Source organism: Pelophylax lessonae (assembly GCF_965119305.1).
Source record: "Pelophylax lessonae genome assembly, chromosome: 2".
Taxonomy (NCBI): Eukaryota; Metazoa; Chordata; class Amphibia; order Anura; family Ranidae; genus Pelophylax; species Pelophylax lessonae.
Window position 1 is genome coordinate 649,346,002 of NC_138769.1, and position 18,845 is coordinate 649,364,846.

General features: G+C 41.8%; 1 protein-coding gene across 1 annotated transcript in view; it reads left to right on the forward strand.

The window, feature by feature from the left end:
- Window positions 1-18,845, forward strand: part of FREM2 (FRAS1 related extracellular matrix 2) — a gene marked incomplete at its 5' end in the record, with an annotated part of 315,063 nt that overhangs the window by 145,543 nt on the left and 150,675 nt on the right. Inside the window, one exon of the mRNA XM_082244593.1 lies at window positions 12,503-12,733. Coding sequence (XP_082100719.1) covers window positions 12,503-12,733 — 231 coding nt within the window. The remainder of the gene's footprint in view (window positions 1-12,502; window positions 12,734-18,845) is intronic.

The window sequence follows — 18,845 nt, forward strand, 5'->3', positions numbered from 1 at the left end:
GGTACTCACCTTGTCCCTGGGATCCAGCGATGTATCCCGGCGGTGTGTGGCGGCGGTGCTTGTGTGCCCCGGCTTCCGTCTCCTGCGACGTGGCGCTAGCAGGGGGGTGGAACCAGCAGCAAATTCAAATAGTAAAACACCAAAACACACTGATACATTACAAAATAAAATAAATTCACATTAGTTTGCCCCCCAGTGCCCTTTCCTGCAGTTTTAGTGTACGTTTTATGTATATATATATATATATATATATATATATGTGTGTGTGTGTAAATATATATATATATATATATATATATATATACAGTAAAACCTTGGTTTGAGAGTAACTTGGTTTGAGAGCGCTTTGCAAGACAAGCACATTTTTAAAATACATTTTGACTTGATATACAAGCGATGTTTTGATATACAAGTAGCGTCATGTATAAAAAAGAAGAGAGGAGCCTCTAAAGTGTAGCAATATGGTTACATTTAATGAAGGTTCAATATTTAGCAACTTACATGGTTGATGATTAAAACAGGCACATCTAAGTATGCAGGCATCTGGGGTAAAGCTGTCCCCATAGACCATCCTCTGCACAGCCATCTTCATCATCCCTTCCCCGCTGCACTTCACGAGTGATTCAAAGCCTCACTTTCAGATCACTCTACTGCAGGCTATTCTTCCCGGTCACGATTGCAGACTGACAGTGGTGAAAGCCGGTGTTTCAGAAGATGGTCTATGTGGACAGCTTTACCCCGGATGCCTGCATACTTAGATGTGCCTTTTTTAATCATCAACCATGTGAGTTGCTAAATGTTGAACCTTCATTAAATGTAACCATATTGCTACACTTAGAGGCGCCTCTCATCTCTCTTATATTCTGTAGCTCTGCTAGATTTGCTTCTAATCCCCTTGGGAAGGCTGCATATTGTGAAAGAACATTTTATGGTTACACAACCTATCACATTGCTATAATCTTTGTATATAGGCTATAAACTGAAGGACTTGTGGAACGAATCATCTGAGTTTCCATTATTTCTTATGGGGAAATTCACTTTGATATAAGAGTGCGTTGGATTACAAGCATGTTTCCAGAACGAATTATGCTTGCAATCCAAGGTTTTACTGTATATATATATATATATATATATATATATGTTTACACACATATATATATATATATATATATATATATATATATATGTTTACACACACACATATATATATATATATATATATATATATATATATATATATATATATATATAATGTATACGTGTAAGTATATATATATATATATATATATATATATACATACTTTAACTTATTTATAGTTATTTATTATATTATAATTTATGATTTTGTGTTTCAAACTTTATCATACCCGAGATGTTATAAAGAAGAACGCACAGTAAAAAAAAAATCATATGTAAATAGTTGGTTTGGGCTGCTCATCCTTAAGAATTAGATGCAAAATAATGGTACCGCTTTCAGCACCTAAAATCGGAAAGAATCATACCGCCAGGGAGGTTAAAAAAACCATCATATGTATTAGTGAGTTAGATGGTGGTAGAAATAGCCTTTTAGCAAAAAGCATGCTTGGTTCTTATAGCTGACATTCTATTACTGTAAATAAAAAAACATCATCTAAGCAGTCTGTTTTGGAATGCGTTTTATTTCTTCTAATGATCCCATATAAAAATGAAAACCTCCCTGTGGACTAAACCCATTAGAGCAAGCATGAAGCTATAAGACAAATGAAAAGAAAAAAAAACAACAAAGCCCGACAGGAGATCACCACTTGCCAGCCATGCCGCTGTGAGTTGATTTCATCAGGTTGTAACCAATACCCTCCTCCCCCCTGGATTTGGGCTTCTTTTTCAGTCTGTTTGGCAGTCAGAGTTGATAGGAGAGGTGTTGAAAACTAATCAGTGTCCAATGAGCCAAAAGGTAAAATGGAGCGCTCTATCCTGTTCTACACACTGACATTTATTCCTGGCTACTGCTGTGTCTTTTAACAGATCCTGTTAACAAGAGAGCTGTATGCAAGTTCCCAAATCTCCTGTGTGATCTCAAGAGAAACCAAGACAAAATGATATTATAATATACATGCAATATTTGCTACAATTTTATAGAGCAAAATGTAACTTCAGTACAGTAATTAAAAAAAAAAATGTAGGTTTCCCAAGATCTGTTTTTAAATGTAAAGTTAACACTGATTAAAAAAAATAAATAAAAAAAAAAAAAATAAATGCCAAAGTTAATGTTAATTAACCACTTTACCACCGGAGGATTTTGCTGTCTTCCGTCCAGGCCACTTTTTGCGATTCGGCGCTGTGTGACTTCAACTGACAATTGCGTGGTCGTGCGACGCCGTACCCAAACGAAATTTACGTCCTTTTTTTCCCACAAACAGAGCTTTCTTTTGGTGGTATTTGATCACCTGTGCGATTTTTACTTTTTGCGCTATAAACAAAAAAAGAGCGTTTATTTTGAAAAAATAACAATATTTTTAACATTTTTTTATATGAAACCAATTTTTTAAAAAAATTTTGGCCAATTTGTTTTCTGCTACCTATGTTTGGTAAAAAAAAATCACAATAAGCGTATTTTGATTGGTTTGCGCAAAAGTTATTGCGTTTACTAACAAAGGGAAAGATTTCTGTCATTTTTGGTGTTTTTTTTTTTAACGCGTAATGGCGGCGATCTGCGATTTTTTTTGTGGGACTGCGACATTGCGGCGGACAGATCGGACCCTTGACTGACATTTTTGACACTTTTGGGGTTACCAGTGACATGACTGCAGTAATCAGTGCTATACATATGCACTGTTACTGTAAAAATGACACTGGCAGGGAAGGGGTTAATTTTATTGGAGAGGGAGGGGTTAATGTATGCCTGGTGCTTACTGACGTGTAGGGGGGGAGGGGACTGAGTGAGTCATGGACAGATCGGATGTCCAGCTATGCTGAACAGTCCGATCTGTCACTCCCTGTCACTATGGAGATCCGCCCGCTGTGTTTACACACAGCGGGCGGATCTCCACACTAGATCCCCGGCGATCGGGGCAGAGCAGCGGCGATCGCCGCTGCTCCTCCCCTGGCCCGACTCCCGCTGTGAATGAAAACAGCGGGAGCGAGCCTCCGGCGGCGCGCAAGCGCCGCCCAGAAGGGGGAGTGTCTGACGACGTTAATACTACGTCGTCAGACGATAACGAACCACTTTGCCGCAGTACTATTACCGTACTCGGTCGGCAAGTGGTTAACCACTTCAGACCTGGAAGGTTTTATCACCTTCATGACCAGGCCATTTTCTGTGATAGAGCACTGCGTTACTTTAACTGACAATTGTGACGCTGCACCCAAATAAAATTCCTTTTTTTCCCCACAAATAAAGATTTCTTTTGGTGGTATTTGATCACCTCTACGGTTTTTATTTTTTGCACTGTAAACAAAAAAAAAGCGCAACTATTTTGAAAAAAAAAACAATATTTTTTACTTTCTGCTATAAAACACAGCCAATAATAAAATGTAAAAAATCTAATTTCATCTTAAATTTAGGCTAATATGTATTCTGCTACATATTTTTGATAAAAAATAATCCCAACCAGCGTATATTGAATGGTTTGCACAAAAGTTATCGCGTATACAAACTATGGGATATTTATATGGCCTTTTTATTTATATATTTATTTTTTATTAGTAAAGGCGGCGATAAGCAGTGGACATCTAACTATCACTTTTGACACTTTTTTGGGGACCAGTGACACTAATGCAGTGATAATTGCTAAAAATATGCACTGTTACTGTACTAATGACACTGGCAGGGAAGGGGTTAACATCAAGGGCGATCAAATGGTTAAATGTGTCCCTAGGGGGCGCTTGTTTTGGGGGGGGGTTGCTCTGCCTGGGGGAAGACAGAGATCCATGTTCCTGTTTAGCAGGAACACAAGATCTCTATCTTCTCCCCTGTCAAAAAGGCCATCTGCCTTGTTTACATAGGCAGAACGCCGTTCTGCCCCTCTTGGGAATGATCGTGGTTGGCTGGCGGCTATTGGGTCCGCCGAACCCACTGATTGGCTCCCCCTCTGTCCAATCAGCTGTGATCATGCCTCCAGCAGCGCGCCTTTGCCACCTAGTGGCTTTTAAAAGTAAATGATGTACAGGTACGTGATTTTGCGCAATGCAGACACTTTGCGGCAGTAAATTTATGTTAGGCAAGTGGTTAAAAAATTCTGATTAAAAAAATCATAGTAATCCTAATCTATTTTTAATAAAATATTATTTTATTTACAATTTAGCGCTAATAACTACTTATTTTTTTAAAGATACAAAAATCATTATATGCAGTATGCTGTACAAATATAGCTAAAGTGTATGTCCAAGGCTTTTTGCAGGGGTTTTGGATGGAGCAGGCAAAGATTAGAACCCCGTCGGGTTATTATTATTGTGGACTTCGTTCCCCTTTTTCTACAGTTGCGGCAACAACTGCTTCAAAGAAAGGAAGTGAGGGAAAATCTGCAGCAGGTACAAAGTTAGCAACAAAAAGCCTTCCTCTATTCTTATTTCTGTATCACTGTTAAAGATTTTGCCCCCCCCCACTGGGACAGCAAGTCCGCGCAAATAACAGTGAAGAAATAGACAGTTTGAATTTTGACTGTTCTGCCAATTCTGCTTAATTGGCTGAAATTTGAGCCATGGGTGGCGCAGCAAGCACCATTAGGCAATAAAAAGTCAATTTAAAAATTGACTGAGCCAGGTGGGAAATTATCCAAACAACGACCTCATCCCATTGGATGTAACTACTGCTCAGCAGCGCTACGGCTATAGCCGTCCGAATACAAAGGCTGGCAGTGGAGTCTTCTTTATCCACACTGTTAGCATTAATGGGGGAACCAGTTGACATGCTCTCATTCTCTCCACAGGCTGAATGGGAGAAAACCAAGCCATATACTCTTTCAGCCCTGAAATGACACTAAACGTCAATCGCTTTAAAATATCAAGTAAACTTTTGCTGTTTTTTTTTTTTTTTTTAAAACAGAAGTACGGGAATGTAAAAAAAAAAAAAACAAACACTTTTACTCACCTAAAGGGAAGCATCATCTGTTCCCTGCTTCCTCGAAGACTGAGAACTGAGCGATCAAGACCACTGATCCCTTGGTTCTTTGTCTTCACTTAGCAGAGAGCCAGTAATTGTCAGTCACCAGCAATCTGCTCTGCCCCTCTAGGGCTCACTGGAGAGGCTGGCTCAGGCCAAAAGAGCCTTGGCTCTACTTCTCCTTTAGGTTGCTTACCATTGTTTTCAGGCTTATTTGTTGCCCTTTGTGCTCTACCGTGCCTCTGCTAATGCACTTCACTGCTACACTAGCATACAGCGAGTAGTGTGTGTTCTTTCTGGTCACATACCCAGCTCCATGCATAGTACAGTTCCCCTAGCTCTGAATGTGTCTGCCTGTAGACGTATAGTCCATCCAGGGTGTGAGCTGGAAAGGGTGGCTACGTTTACATACTGAAGGAGTTCATAGAGAAGGAATGTATGAAAAAGAAGAAGGAGGCGCAAACACCTAGTGCATTACCCTTGGGCACCTTAAAAATGTTTTATTAAAATACATAAAACATACTCACAAACAGAATTGCATTAAGAGAGTTCACCAGAGCTCTGAAGAAGGGAGCTTGACTCCCGAAACGCATCAGTGGTCCTATCTACAGGGACATGATCCATTCCACGTGTGGTGGACTCTTGTAATGCGATTTTACTCTTCTTGTTTATGAGTATTTTTTTGTATTTTAATAAAACATTTTTAAGGTGACCACGGGTAATGTGCTAGGTGTTTGCGCCTCCTTTTTCTTTTTCATGTGCTCACACTGGAGTTCCCTACCTGAGGAGAGCGGCACGCCTGTCATCCCCATTGGAGTGAACGCTTGGCTGATTTGTTTAGAGAAGGAACATAGCCTGCCTAGGTCAGGAAGTCTGAGAAAAGGAAAAGAGAGATAAAATAAAGAAAGGAAGAAATAAAAGGTGCATTCTACTTATATTTAGGCATATTAAAATTCAAAAAGTTGACTTCAGTGTGCTGCACCCCTGATATAATAAAAAAAGAAAAAGAAAAAAAGAACGAAAGAAAAAAACTTGAATAAAAAATCCTCCTAAACTTAGTTTAAACTCATAATACAGATAGCAGCTAAACACCTAAAGTATTAAATAACTAGAGATAGTGGCAGACATTAGGAGTGGAATGAATGAGATATTGGGACAATGCATTTTATTATAGAGTCCGAAACACATTGCTGCACACACGCTCTATCTGTTTCCTATAGAGCTTTGCTCAGTTAAATGTTTGCCAGAAATTCCATGGGTCATTTGAAGATGACAACACACGGTGCTACATATAAATAACTCTGTGTCATAAGGTAGTTGGCATTTGGTCTATGAAACTTTATCCATTGCTTTTAATTTTCTGCATTGTAACAATGCCATGGGCTACTTCTTATCAACGGATAAAGTCATTTATATAGTAAATGTAATGTATCAATAAAAAATAGCAGTGCCATTTGCAATACAGTTAATTATGTTTGCACAATTTATTTTTATTTTATTGAAGTCCAATAGAAAATAAATGATGTATTTTAAGTGAATATCGCTGAGACCGGCAACCATGTGCAAAGAGTTAGGTTAAAGCAGGCGGTGAGGAGGTAATATGCCTCCTCACTGCCTGCTTAATTCTCTTTAAAGAATGATCCAAATGCTGGCTGCTCTTCAGAGAACAAACCACATGTGAATGAGCCTTTTTTATTTTATTTTTTTTTTTTAATCATTTTTTAGAATTTAAAAAAATATATATTTTTTTATAATGTTATTTTTTAATTATTTATGTATTTATTTACATTTTTAACAGCCCTGTTGGGAGGTTTTGGTGCAATAACAGAGGTCTAAACAGACCCCTGGTGTCTCACTTTTGAGACAGAGAAAGGGACTGAGGACAGAGATGCCCGAGTCCCTCAGCTGCACTAGGCAGTGAATGAATGGGAAGTGCTCTGCGTTTAGTGGCTTCCAGTTCATTCACAAACTGAAGCATAGTAAACACAGTTCAGATAGGAATGGACACAGGACTGATCAGTACCGATCGCTCACTGTTTTCATTCAGGAAAGTAAGAGGCTGGTAAATAGAACTTATTTACCAACCACCTGCTCTCGATCCTGAAACAATCCCCGCTGTGTACCCTCAGTAGCTGCTGGTGGGAGAGAAGATGAGGGAAGCCAGCAGCTCTGCAAAGGAGGAGGGGCACACAGGGGGGCCTGGACAGCAGGTGGAACGGGGTGTAGTTTCAAGAAGCAATCCCCCTGCAGCACAGCCAGAGGGAGAAAGCCAGCAGCGCTGCAGGGTGATCCACAAGAAAGGCAGTCACAAGTCACTCTCAATCTGGCTCAGCAGGTTCCCGGGGCCCTCTTTTAAACTGATGGGGCCTGGGCCCAGGCCCTGTACAGGAGGGCTGGCTGTACTGCCTTGTCAGTGGCTCTGGGTCTTAGTCTGAGATCCAAGCAATGGTGCTATGGGCAACCAACAAACCCTGAAGCATATCTGGCATGAACGGAACCCACTGGTGAGCATTACACATGAGCTAACAACCCCCAAACATCACATTGTTTAACTTCCATGGCGGTATTCCCGAGTGTGGCTTGGGGTGGAATTTCAGTACCATTAGCGGTAACGCCGAGCCACACTCGGGGTACCACCAGGGAGAAATTTCTGGATCCTGGAAGAGGTTACTTACCTTGTCTCCGGGATCCCGCGATGTATTCCTGCATTGTACGGCGGCCGGATCTTCCGCCTGATGGTGTGTGCCCCGGCTTCCGTGCCCTGCGAGCGTCGCATCGCAAGGGGGTGGAACCGCAGCAAATTCAAAAAGTAAAACACACAAACACACTGATAAATTACTAAATAAAATAAATTGATCTTAGTTTGCCCCCCAGTGCTTTCTCCAGTGCCCTTGCATGCAACTTTATATATATATATATATATATATATATATATATATATATATATATATATATATATTTATATACATATATATATATATATATATATATATATATATATATATATATATATATATATACTTTAACTTATTTATAGTTATTTATTATATTATAATTTATGATTTTGTGTTTCAAACTTTATCATACCCGAGATGTTATAAAGAAGAACGCCCAATAAAAAAAAAAATCATAAGTAAATAGTTGGTTTGGGCTGCTCGTCCTTAATATTACTAGCAAAATAATTGTATCGCTTTCAGCACCTAAAATCTAAAATACAGTAATCCCCCGCTACATCGCGGTTCAGTTTTTGCGGTCCCGGTAATTCGCGTTTTTTTTTGTAATGTTATTTTGCTATATAAATCATTAAAAATGAAAGATTTTTGTGTTTTTCATAGCTCTTGCTCTGTCTCTTAGTATCTTTTATGTGTTTAAATTAGTTTCTATTGTTTTAAAAGTGTGTTTAAAGACCTTAAAATGCTTTTACACGTACAGTGACAGTAAAAAAATCATGTCTACAATGCATTTTAATAGGGTTTTTCTATTTCGCGGAATTTCACTTTTCGCAGCTGGGTCCGGAACGTAACCCCCGCAATGGAGGGGGGTTTACTGTAATCATACCGCCAGGGAGGTTAAAGCTCTCCAAAGAAGCATGATTGCACCACCACTGAAATTCATTTCGAACTATATAATTCAATAAGTTACAATAACATAAACATTTACATATTTACGGCATAAAGTAAGAATTTTCCCCAGAGCTTAGTGAGGCTCCATGTACACGGGACGCTGGAAATGGCCGTTTAGGAGCAGTTGGGCGTTTTTTTCAGAAGCCCCTGAACCCACCTACATTTTATCTTATCTGTCCATGTACACCAGGTCGTTTACAGTCATTTGCAGGCAGTTGCGTTCAGGGACTGTTTTTAGAACGCAATTATTTGCGTTTGAAACGTGTGTTTCCCGGCGTTTCAAACGCACAAACGCGTCCGAACGCGTCCAAACGCGATGACCCGCGTTTAGCGTTCGCGTTTTTCCATTTTAAAGGGGAATAATTTTTTTGACCTCTAGGAACGCTTCTAAACGCAAACGCCGCTAAACCCCCGCTAAACGCGGGTACAAACGCAACCGAACGGACGTTTCAAACGTCCTAAAAATTCCAGCATTCAAAGGGACTTTTAACAACGTTCCGTGTACATGGAGCCTTAGTGTGGTTAAAAATCACTTTGCAAAATATACCCAAAATATACCCAATCACTTGCATGAAAAAAAAAAACACTTTTTGATTGCAGAAAATTGGATGATGAAAGTCAGCAGAGCTTCACCTCATTCACTAATCTCTGGGGAAAATTCCATTCCAGCATTTTTTCCAGCAAGATTTTACAAAGTATTTTGTAAAATGTCAAAGTAAACCTTCGAGCGTGTTTCAGACAGCTTTTTAAAGTAAATGTATTGTGTCTGTAGTACCATAGTGTATACCAGTCCAGCTTATGCAGTATAATCCGGCTATGACAGATGCTTTACCGCTGCCTGGGTGATAGTGGCAGTGTATGCTGACATACACAATTTCTGTATATCTATGAGGGTCCCTATTGTAATTGAATAGTTTTATAGCTAAACTATGAAGCTCTACAACTGGCAATGTTTGAAAGATTGGGACAAAAATATAGGCAGTTTACTTTTACCTGGCTTAGTTGGGGGGGGGGGGGGGGGGGCGTTTTTTTCTGGTTTGTATGTGAGCTGAAATTTTATCTCTAGGTCCCCAGTGGCGCTTGGGAAACTAAATTCTATGGGATTGATTTCAATAGAAAAATATGCTGTTCACTTTGTAAGGAAATTTTCTCTTAACATAGTGATTGTGGTGAACATTAACTAACAAACATGATGCAATGCCATGCCAGTTACGCAGATATTTCCTCCTGTAAGAAAAAAAATTGTATCAAATTGCTGCTAGATTGAAGTTGATCTCAATGCAAGCATCAAAATATATAGTGGATATTTCTTTAAAACCAGTTCTGGACCAGAAAGATTTGCCCCCTTAATGACCAGGCCATTCGGCCATTTTTGCAATATGGCACTGCATTACTTTAATGCAAAATTGCAAGGTCATGTGACATTGTACCGAAATAACATTGATGTCCTTTTTTCCCCCAAATAGAGCTTTCTTTTGGAGGTATTTGATCACCTGTGCGATTTTTATTTTTTGAGCTATAAACAAAAAAGGAGCGACATTTCTGAAAAAAATATATAAATTTTTTTTCACATTCTGCTATATAAGATTCCCCCCAAAAAATTTAAAAATCTAAATTTTTCATCCTTTTAGGCCAATTTGTATTCTGCTGCATATTTTTGGTAACAAAAATCCCAATAAGCGTATTTTGATTGGTTTGCGCAAAAGCTATTGCGTCTACAAACTAGGGGAAAGATTTATGTAATTTTTATTTATTTGTTTTTTTTACTAGTAATGGCGGCGATCTGCTATTTTTAGCAGGACTGCGACATTGCGGAGGACAGATCGGACCCCTAACTGACATTTTTGACACTTTTGGGGGGACCAGTGACATTACAGTAATCAGTGCTAAAAATATGCACTGATACTTTAATAATGACAGTGGCAGGGAAGGGGTTAACCTAGGGGTGATCAAAGGGTTAAGTGTAAGCCTATGTGAGTGTTTTCTAACTGTAGGGGGAGGGACTTGTGAAATGATCATAGAGACCTGTGATCTTATATAGAAGGATCACAGGCGCTCTGTGATCATTTCAGAGAGAAGAACGGTCAGCTTTGTTTCCAACAGCAGGCCATCCTTCTCTCTCAGCGGGGAGCGATTGCGGGTGCCCGGCGGCAATCGCAGCCGGCGGTCCCATGAATTGGCATTTCTGCTGCCTAGTGGGAGCGGAAGCGTGCCACCAATCGGCGCGCGCTCGCCCACCAGCACCACTCCCACGACCGACGTACCCCTACATCGTTTCCCGCAGCCGAGCCAGCCTGTCAAGTAAATATGTGAAATACATTCTTCAAAGCTCATGAAAACTCATCACATTCAAGTGTGATTACAGACTTAGAGGGTAACTTGACTTTCGTGGGGGGAAAAATAGCAAATATAAAAAATATATACAGTATATAGCTTATACAATTGCTACACAAGTCATACTGTTATTGAATGTCATTAAAATGACCTTTACTTTGCAATCTGCAGTGCTGTAATCATCTGCAAAATTCAATGCAATATGGCAACCTGGAGGCACTGTGCAGAACAGTTTTAAAAACGCAATTTTTTGGAAAAAAAAAACCCCCATTCATGAATAAAAAAAAAACAAAACCGTAAAGTTAGCCCAATATTTTTGTATAATGGGAAAGATGATGTTACACCGAGTAAATAGAAACCTAACATGAGACGTTTTAAAATTGCTTCTGTCTGTGGAATGGCGGCAAAGTACAGTGCCTAAAATTCTCCATAGGCGACGCTTTAAACGCCTTTACAGGTTACCAGTTTAGAGTGACATAGGAGGTCTGGTGCTAGAATTATTGCTCTCGCTCAGACATTCGCGACAATACCTCACATGTGTGGTGCCATCACCGTTTACATATGCATGCGGGAGTAACGTATGCGTTCGCATTTGCTCGTAAGCACAGTGAGGTGGGGGCGCTTTACATCTTTTTTTTCTTTTATTTATTTGTTTTATACAAAAAAAATTTTTTTACACTTTTTTTTGTACAAACTTTATTGCTTTCACAAGCATTGGCCATGACAGGTCCTCTTTATGGAGATATTTGGGGTCTATTAGACCCCAGATCTCTCCTCTGGCCCCCCATGCAGCCGATAAGACCGAGATCCGTCTGATCGGCTGCTTCCCTGGCCACTGGTGGCCAGGTAAACAAAGGGGCGGAACTGGAAGTGACGAATACTCGTCGTTCCTGGTTTCCAGGGTTACAGAGAAAGGAGAACGATGTCAGTTTCTCTCTCTCTGTACCAGACAGCCATCGTCGCCGTCCACAGCGCTCAATGGGACCAGAGAGCCCGAGAGAGACGGGAAGGGGGTGGGACCGGCTGCAAACAATAGTACCAGGATGATGTCTGTAGGTGCAGGCATCATCCCGGTGTAACCACTGAAACCCAAGGATGTACGGGTACGTCCTTGGGTGGGAAGTGGTTAAGGAGCAGTAGGAGACTGATAGGGTTATCTCTCTGATAACTCCGTTTTCTCCTCCTCTCAGCTTGCTCCTTCTCAGCATATTTGCATGGCTCATCTGACTCTGATTGGTTCTAAGTTTTACCCATGCTAAGTTCTGCATTAAAAGGGATTAAACCTAGTTAAAATCAAGCCACACAAAATATATTTAATAATTTAATATTGAATACTGAGCTACATTCATTTGTCTTTTATATCTGCCTGGGGTTTCAATTTAATTATATATCGAAAAAATAAATCTTCTGGTCACAACAAATCAGGCAGACTTATGACATTTTGCAATGTGCACTTCTTTTCCAGGTATTGGCACCGTGGATGGCACAGCAGAAAAGGATAAAGACTTCAGAGGGAAGGCTCAGAAACAAGTCCAGTTTAATCCAGGCCAAACTACAGCAACATGGAGAGTGCGCATCCTGACTGATGGAGAGTATGAACAGTCTGAAACCTTCCAGATAGTACTGTCAGAGCCTGTCATGGCGGCCTTGGAGTTTCCAGAAGTGACAACGGTGGAGATCATTGACCCTGGAGATGGTATGGATTGTACATATTTGGTTTTAATCAGTAAGGCATTACTAGGAACAGTAATAATATGTACATTGTAATAACTTGTGGCAACCAATCAAATTTCAGTAAATAGAGTAGTTAGAAGTGAAGTCTGAAAGGCTGCCAATTGCTTCAAGAACTGAAAAATTAATTGTTTTAGTGAGCTATGATTGGGCTCTTTTTAGGGCAAAAATGTAAAAAATGAGGGGTGACAGGGACAGTATGTACAGGAGAGAAGTGTGGAGGTTATGATGAGTCAGTATGTGCAGGAGAGGAGTGCAGAGAATATGATGTAGGCAGTGTGTGCAGGAGAGGAGTGCAGAGAATATGATGAGTCAGTATGTGCAGGAGAGAAGTGTGGAGGTTATGATGAGTCAGTATGTGCAGGAGAGGAGTGCAGAGAATATGATGAGTCAGTATGTGCAGGAGAGGAGTGCAGAGAATATGATGTAGGCAGTGTGTGCAGGAGAGGAGTGCAGAGAATATGATGTAGGCAGTGTGTGCAGGAGAGGAGTGCAGAGAATATGATGTAGGCAGTGTGTGCAGGAGAGGAGTGCAGAGAATATGATGAGTCAGTGTGTGCAGGAGAGGAGTGCAGAGAATATGATGTAGGCAGTGTGTGCAGGAGAGGAGTGCAGAGAATATGATGTAGGCAGTGTGTGCAGGAGAGGAGTGCAGAGAATATGATGTAGGCAGTGTGTGCAGGAGAGGAGTGCAGAGAATATGATGTAGGCAGTGTGTGCAGGAGAGGAATGTGGAAAGTATGATGAGATCAATATGTGCAGGAGAAGAGTGTGGAAGGTATGATGAGGCCAGGACATGTGGTGGAGGGGTGTGGAAAGTAGGAAAAGGCCAGGACAGGCAGAAGGGGAGTGTGGAAGGTGTGATGAGGACAGTTGTTCAACAAGAGGAGTGCAGAAAGTATGATGAGGCCAGTATGTGCAGGAGAGGAGTGTGGAAGGTATATGAGGCCTGGTTATGCAGGAGTGTGGAGTGTGAAAAGTATGATGAGACCAGGTTTTCCAAAAGCGGAGTACAGAAAGTATGATGAGGCCAGTATGTGCAAGAGAGTAGAACGGAGGGTATGGTGAGGCCACAAGAGAGCAGAAAAATGAAAGGCTATGTCCCCCATGGAGCTTTTCTAGGGGTCTGATTGTGTCTTAAGTTGGGTTGGTGTAGAACAGGGTTCTCCAAACTGTGGCCCTAGGCATGCCTTTACCTGGCCCTTTGGTCACTCTTCCTTCACTGATTCGAGGCACTATTCCTCCCACTCACACCAATAATGGGACACTAGTCATAGTTACATAGTTATAGTAGGTGAGGTTGAAAAAAGACAATAGTCCATCCAGTTCAACCTGTGTAGGTGTGTGTGGCTGTAATCATCTCACATAGCCCTGAATGTCCTGATCTTTGAGATGTATGTCCAAGAGTCTTTTGAAAGCCACCATACTTCCCGCAGAAACCACCTCTTGTGGTAGAGAATTCCACAATCTTGTAGCCCTAACAGTAAAGAACCCCCCACGTTGCCTGAGGTTAAAAGGCTTCTCCTCTAATCGCATTGTATGCCCTCTTGTCCTCATGCAATCCCTTCGACTGAACAGCTTTTTTTTCTAAGCTGAGATCCCCCATTGAGATATTTATAAATTGCTATCATGTCCCCCCTCAGGCGTCTCTTTTCCAGGGAGAATAAATCGAGCGATTGCAGACGCTCTTCATAATTAAGGTCCTCCAATCCCCTAATCAGTTTAGTTGCCCTTCTCTGGACTCTCTCCAGCTCCAAAAAAAATAAAAACCTGAAAGAGAAAGACATAATGAGCTACTATGCATACTAGCTCATTATGAAATACTTACCTTAGAACGAAGCCCCTGCAGTGGCGCCTGCTCACCGCTGACATGGGACAACATGTTTATCCGTCTTCCTTACGGGTTCATGTGCTCCGGCCATCTGATTGGCCGGAGTCGCGATGACATCACTCTCGGGCATGTGCACGGGTGGCGTCGTTCACAACACAGGGCTCTGAAGAAACAGCACGGGTGGCCGGTCCTTCAGAACACATGCGCAAGTGATGTCACTGGCTGCATGCAAAGTAAATATCTCCTAAACGGTACACGTTTAGAAGATATTTACAGTACCTATAGGTAAGTCTTATCATAAGCTTACCTGTAGGTACAAGTACAGAGGAAGCTTTACTTCTTCTTTAAGCTTTGAAAATGAAAAATAGAATCTGATGCCATGGCATGCACATCTGCTCCAGGTTTGATAAATTCCCCCCAATATCTGTTGCTATCTGTTAAATGTGGTGGGGGATCTATAAAGATAGGGACAACCATTTTATGGGGGTTTGTAGGTATGACTATTATCCTTTATTCTTATACTGCCCAAGGAGTATGAGGACATTTTACTGTACATACCTTATGGTGCAAACATTGTTCTGTTATAATGTTCCCATATTGCAGAATGATAACGCCCCAGTGCACACCACTAAACAATTACAATAATGGTTGTATGAATAGCAGGATAAAATCAAACCATTTCCATGGCCACTATAATTGCCATAAGTAAACATCATTGGGAAATTTTAGATCACAGTGCAAAAATTATTTCCGCATTCTTTAACCCTCAAAGATATGGAGGATTTTCCTTCTTAACCACTTACCGCCCGCCCGCCGTCATATGACGGCGGGACGGTGCGGCTATTATCCTGGGCGGACGTCATATGACGTGACCCAGGAAATGCACGGCAGGCGCGCGATCGCGGGCGCGCCGCCGTGCACTGCCGGTGTCGGGGTGTCCCGGGGACACCCCCCGTCACCGGCAGGGGGGAAACAGCCACTGGGCGTGGCTGTTTCCCACGTGATCGGCTGTGTTCCAATGACACAGCCGATCACAATGGAGGCGGCCGGGAGATGACCGCGCATGCGCGATCGGGAGCGCGCAGCGCGGTCATGTCGGTGGCACTGTGTTCCGTAGGAACACAGCTGTCACCGGCAGTAGTAAACAGTCACTGACAGTGACTGTTTACTATGTGATCGGCTGTGAATCCATTCACAGCCGATCATAAAATGTAAACAAAGAGCAGTAACTCAGTGTTACTAGCTCTTCTCCCCTCATACAGTTTCCGGTGTGAGGGGAGCAGAGCTAGAAATAGTGAGTTACTGCTCTGTACCCCTGTAAAAAGTAAAATCACACAAATAAAGGTCCCCCCACACAGTCCTCAGCCCCCCCCAATGTCACCTGTCACCCAACAGTCACCTCATCAGTGCCCAGAAATTGATACCCATAACGTTCACATGTGAGCGCAGCGATCGCGGGCAGAATCACCGCGATTCTGCCCGCAATCCAGAAATCATTGCAAATTGTGGGACGCCTGTGCGTTGCCCGTGATTTGCAATAGCACCCCAAACGCTGTGCGATGTTGCCGCCATTTCCGCCTGCCGAATCGCGGTAACATCACGCAAACAACGCATGACGCCCAAAAAAGGTACAAGAGCTTCTTTGGGGCGTCATGCGTTGTTTGCGTGATGTTACCGCGATTCGGCAGGCGGAAATCGCAGCAACATCGCACAGCGTTTGGGGTGCTATTGCAAATCACGGGCAACGCACAGGCGCCCCGCAATTTGCAATGATTTCTGGATCACGGGCAGAATCGCAGTGATTCTGCCCGTGATCGCTACGCTCACATGTGAACATAGCCTAAAGTTCACCGGTCACCAGAGACTGCCATCAGTACCGCCGTGCACCATTGCCCGTCACCTGTCACCCATCAGTGACCATCGCCTGTCACCTGTCACCCCATCAATCACCGTCACCTGTCACCCTCATCAGTCATTGTCACCTGTCACCCCATCAGTCATCGTCATCTGTCACCCTATCAATCATCGTCACTTGACACCCCATCAGTGATCGTCACTTGTCACCCCATCAATCATTGTCACCTGTCACCCCGTCAGTGATTGTCATCTGTCACCCCATCAATCATCGTCACTTGTCACCTCATCAATCATCGTCACCTGTCACCTCATCAGTCATCATCACCTGTCACCCCATAAGTCATCGTCACCTGTCACCCCATCAGTCATCGTCACCTGTCACCCCATAAGTCATTGTCACCTGTCACCCCATCAGTCATCGTCACCTGTCACCCCATCAGTCATCGTCACCTGTTTGCCATATACATGCAATCACTTACTGACCGCCTAACGACTATATGCGTCGGCCATTAAAAGCTAAATACTGGGGTTATGGCAGCAGATAGCCCCCATAACCCCGGTATTTTTTGAAACGGCGGGCGGTCGGCTTTCAGATAAGGGTGGTCCCAGTGGCGGATTCGCCGCGGAATTACCCTTACGGTGCAGGGGAAGAGGTGCCCCCCCCCCTCCTGCCGCGTCCCAGACGTTTTCCCAGCTTACCGGACCCGCCGGCAGCGGGGAAAACTATCCGGTCCCGGATCCTCAGAGACAGGAAGTCGAGTGAGGGCAAGATGGCCCTCACTCAACTCTATGGTCTTGGAGGACCGGAGCTACGTCAAAAGACGTTGCCTAGCAACCGGTTTAAAGGGCCGCTTTTTTTTTTTGCTTTTTTTTTTTTCCTCTTTCAACAATTTTTTTTTTTTCTTTTCTTTTTTAGTGTAGTTGTGAGGTGTGAGGTCTTTTTGACCCCAGATCTCACAATAAAGAGGACCTGTCATGCCTATTTCTATTACAAGGGATGTTTACATTCCTTGTAATAGGAATAAAAATGATCAAAACATTTTTTTTTTTTTTTAAACTGTGTAAAAATAAAAAAATAATAAATAAAATAAATAGGAAAAAAAAAAAAAAAAAAATTTAAAGCGCCCTGTCCCCGTTAGCTCGCGCGCAGAAGCAAACGCATACGCAAGTCCCGCCCACATATGTAAACGGTGTTCAAACCATACATGTGAGGTATCGCCGCGATCGTTAGAGCGAGAGCAATAATTTGAGCCCTAGACCTCCTCTGTAACTCTAAGCTAGTAACCTGCAGAAATTTTTAAAATGTTGCCTATGGGGATTTTTAAGTACCAATGTTTGGCGCCATTCTGTGAGCATGCGCAATTTTGAAGCATGACATGTTGGGTATCTAATTACTCGGCGTAACATTATCTTTCACATTATGGAAAAAAATTGTGCTAAATTTACTTTTTCTTATTTTTTAATTCAAAAAAGTGAATTTTTTTCAAAAAAATCGCATCTGGAAGACTGCTGCGCAAATATGGTGTGATAAAAAATATTGCAACGATCTCCATTTTATTCTCTAGGGTCTCTGCTAAAAAAAAATATATAATGTTTGGGGGTTCCAAGTAATTTTCTAGCAAAAAAAATGATTTTAGCTTGTAAACACCAAGTGTCAAAAATAGGCCCAGTCTTAAAGTGGATAAATGGACAACTTTGTGTAAAGCGCTACTTGGATGTTAGGCCTATGTGTGTGGCCAGGCTGTGAAAAAGTGTTACACATGTGGTATCGCCATACTCAGGAGGAATAGCAGAATGTATTTTGGGGTGCAATTTTTGCTATGTACATGCTATGTGTTAGAAATATTGCATAAATGGACAGCTTTGTGTAAAAAAAAATGTGTTTTCATTTTCTTTCCACATTTTCCAAAAACTTGTGGAAAAAAATGACATATTCAAAAGACTCATTATGCCTCAAAAATTATACGTTGGGCTGTTTGCTTTCCAAAATGGGGTCATTTTATGGGGGTTTCCATTGTCCTGGTGCTCCAGGGCCTTCAAAAGTGCGATAGGTTGTCAGGAAATTATATGTGTAATTTGTGCTCCTAGAATGCCGGACGGGGCTACTTGAATGTTAGGCCTCTGTATGTGGCCAGGCTGTGAAAAAGTCTCACACATGTGGTATCGCCATACTCAGGAGGAGTAGTAGAATGTGTTTTGGGGTGTAGTTGCAAGTATACATGTGCTGTGTGAGAGAAATAACCTGTTAATATGGCAATTTGTAAAAAAAAAAAAAAAAAAAAAAAAAAAATCTTCATTTTGCAAAGAGTTGTGGGAAAAAATGACAACTTCAAAAAACTCACCATGCCCCTTATTAAATACCTTGGAATGTCTACTTTCCAAAAAGGGG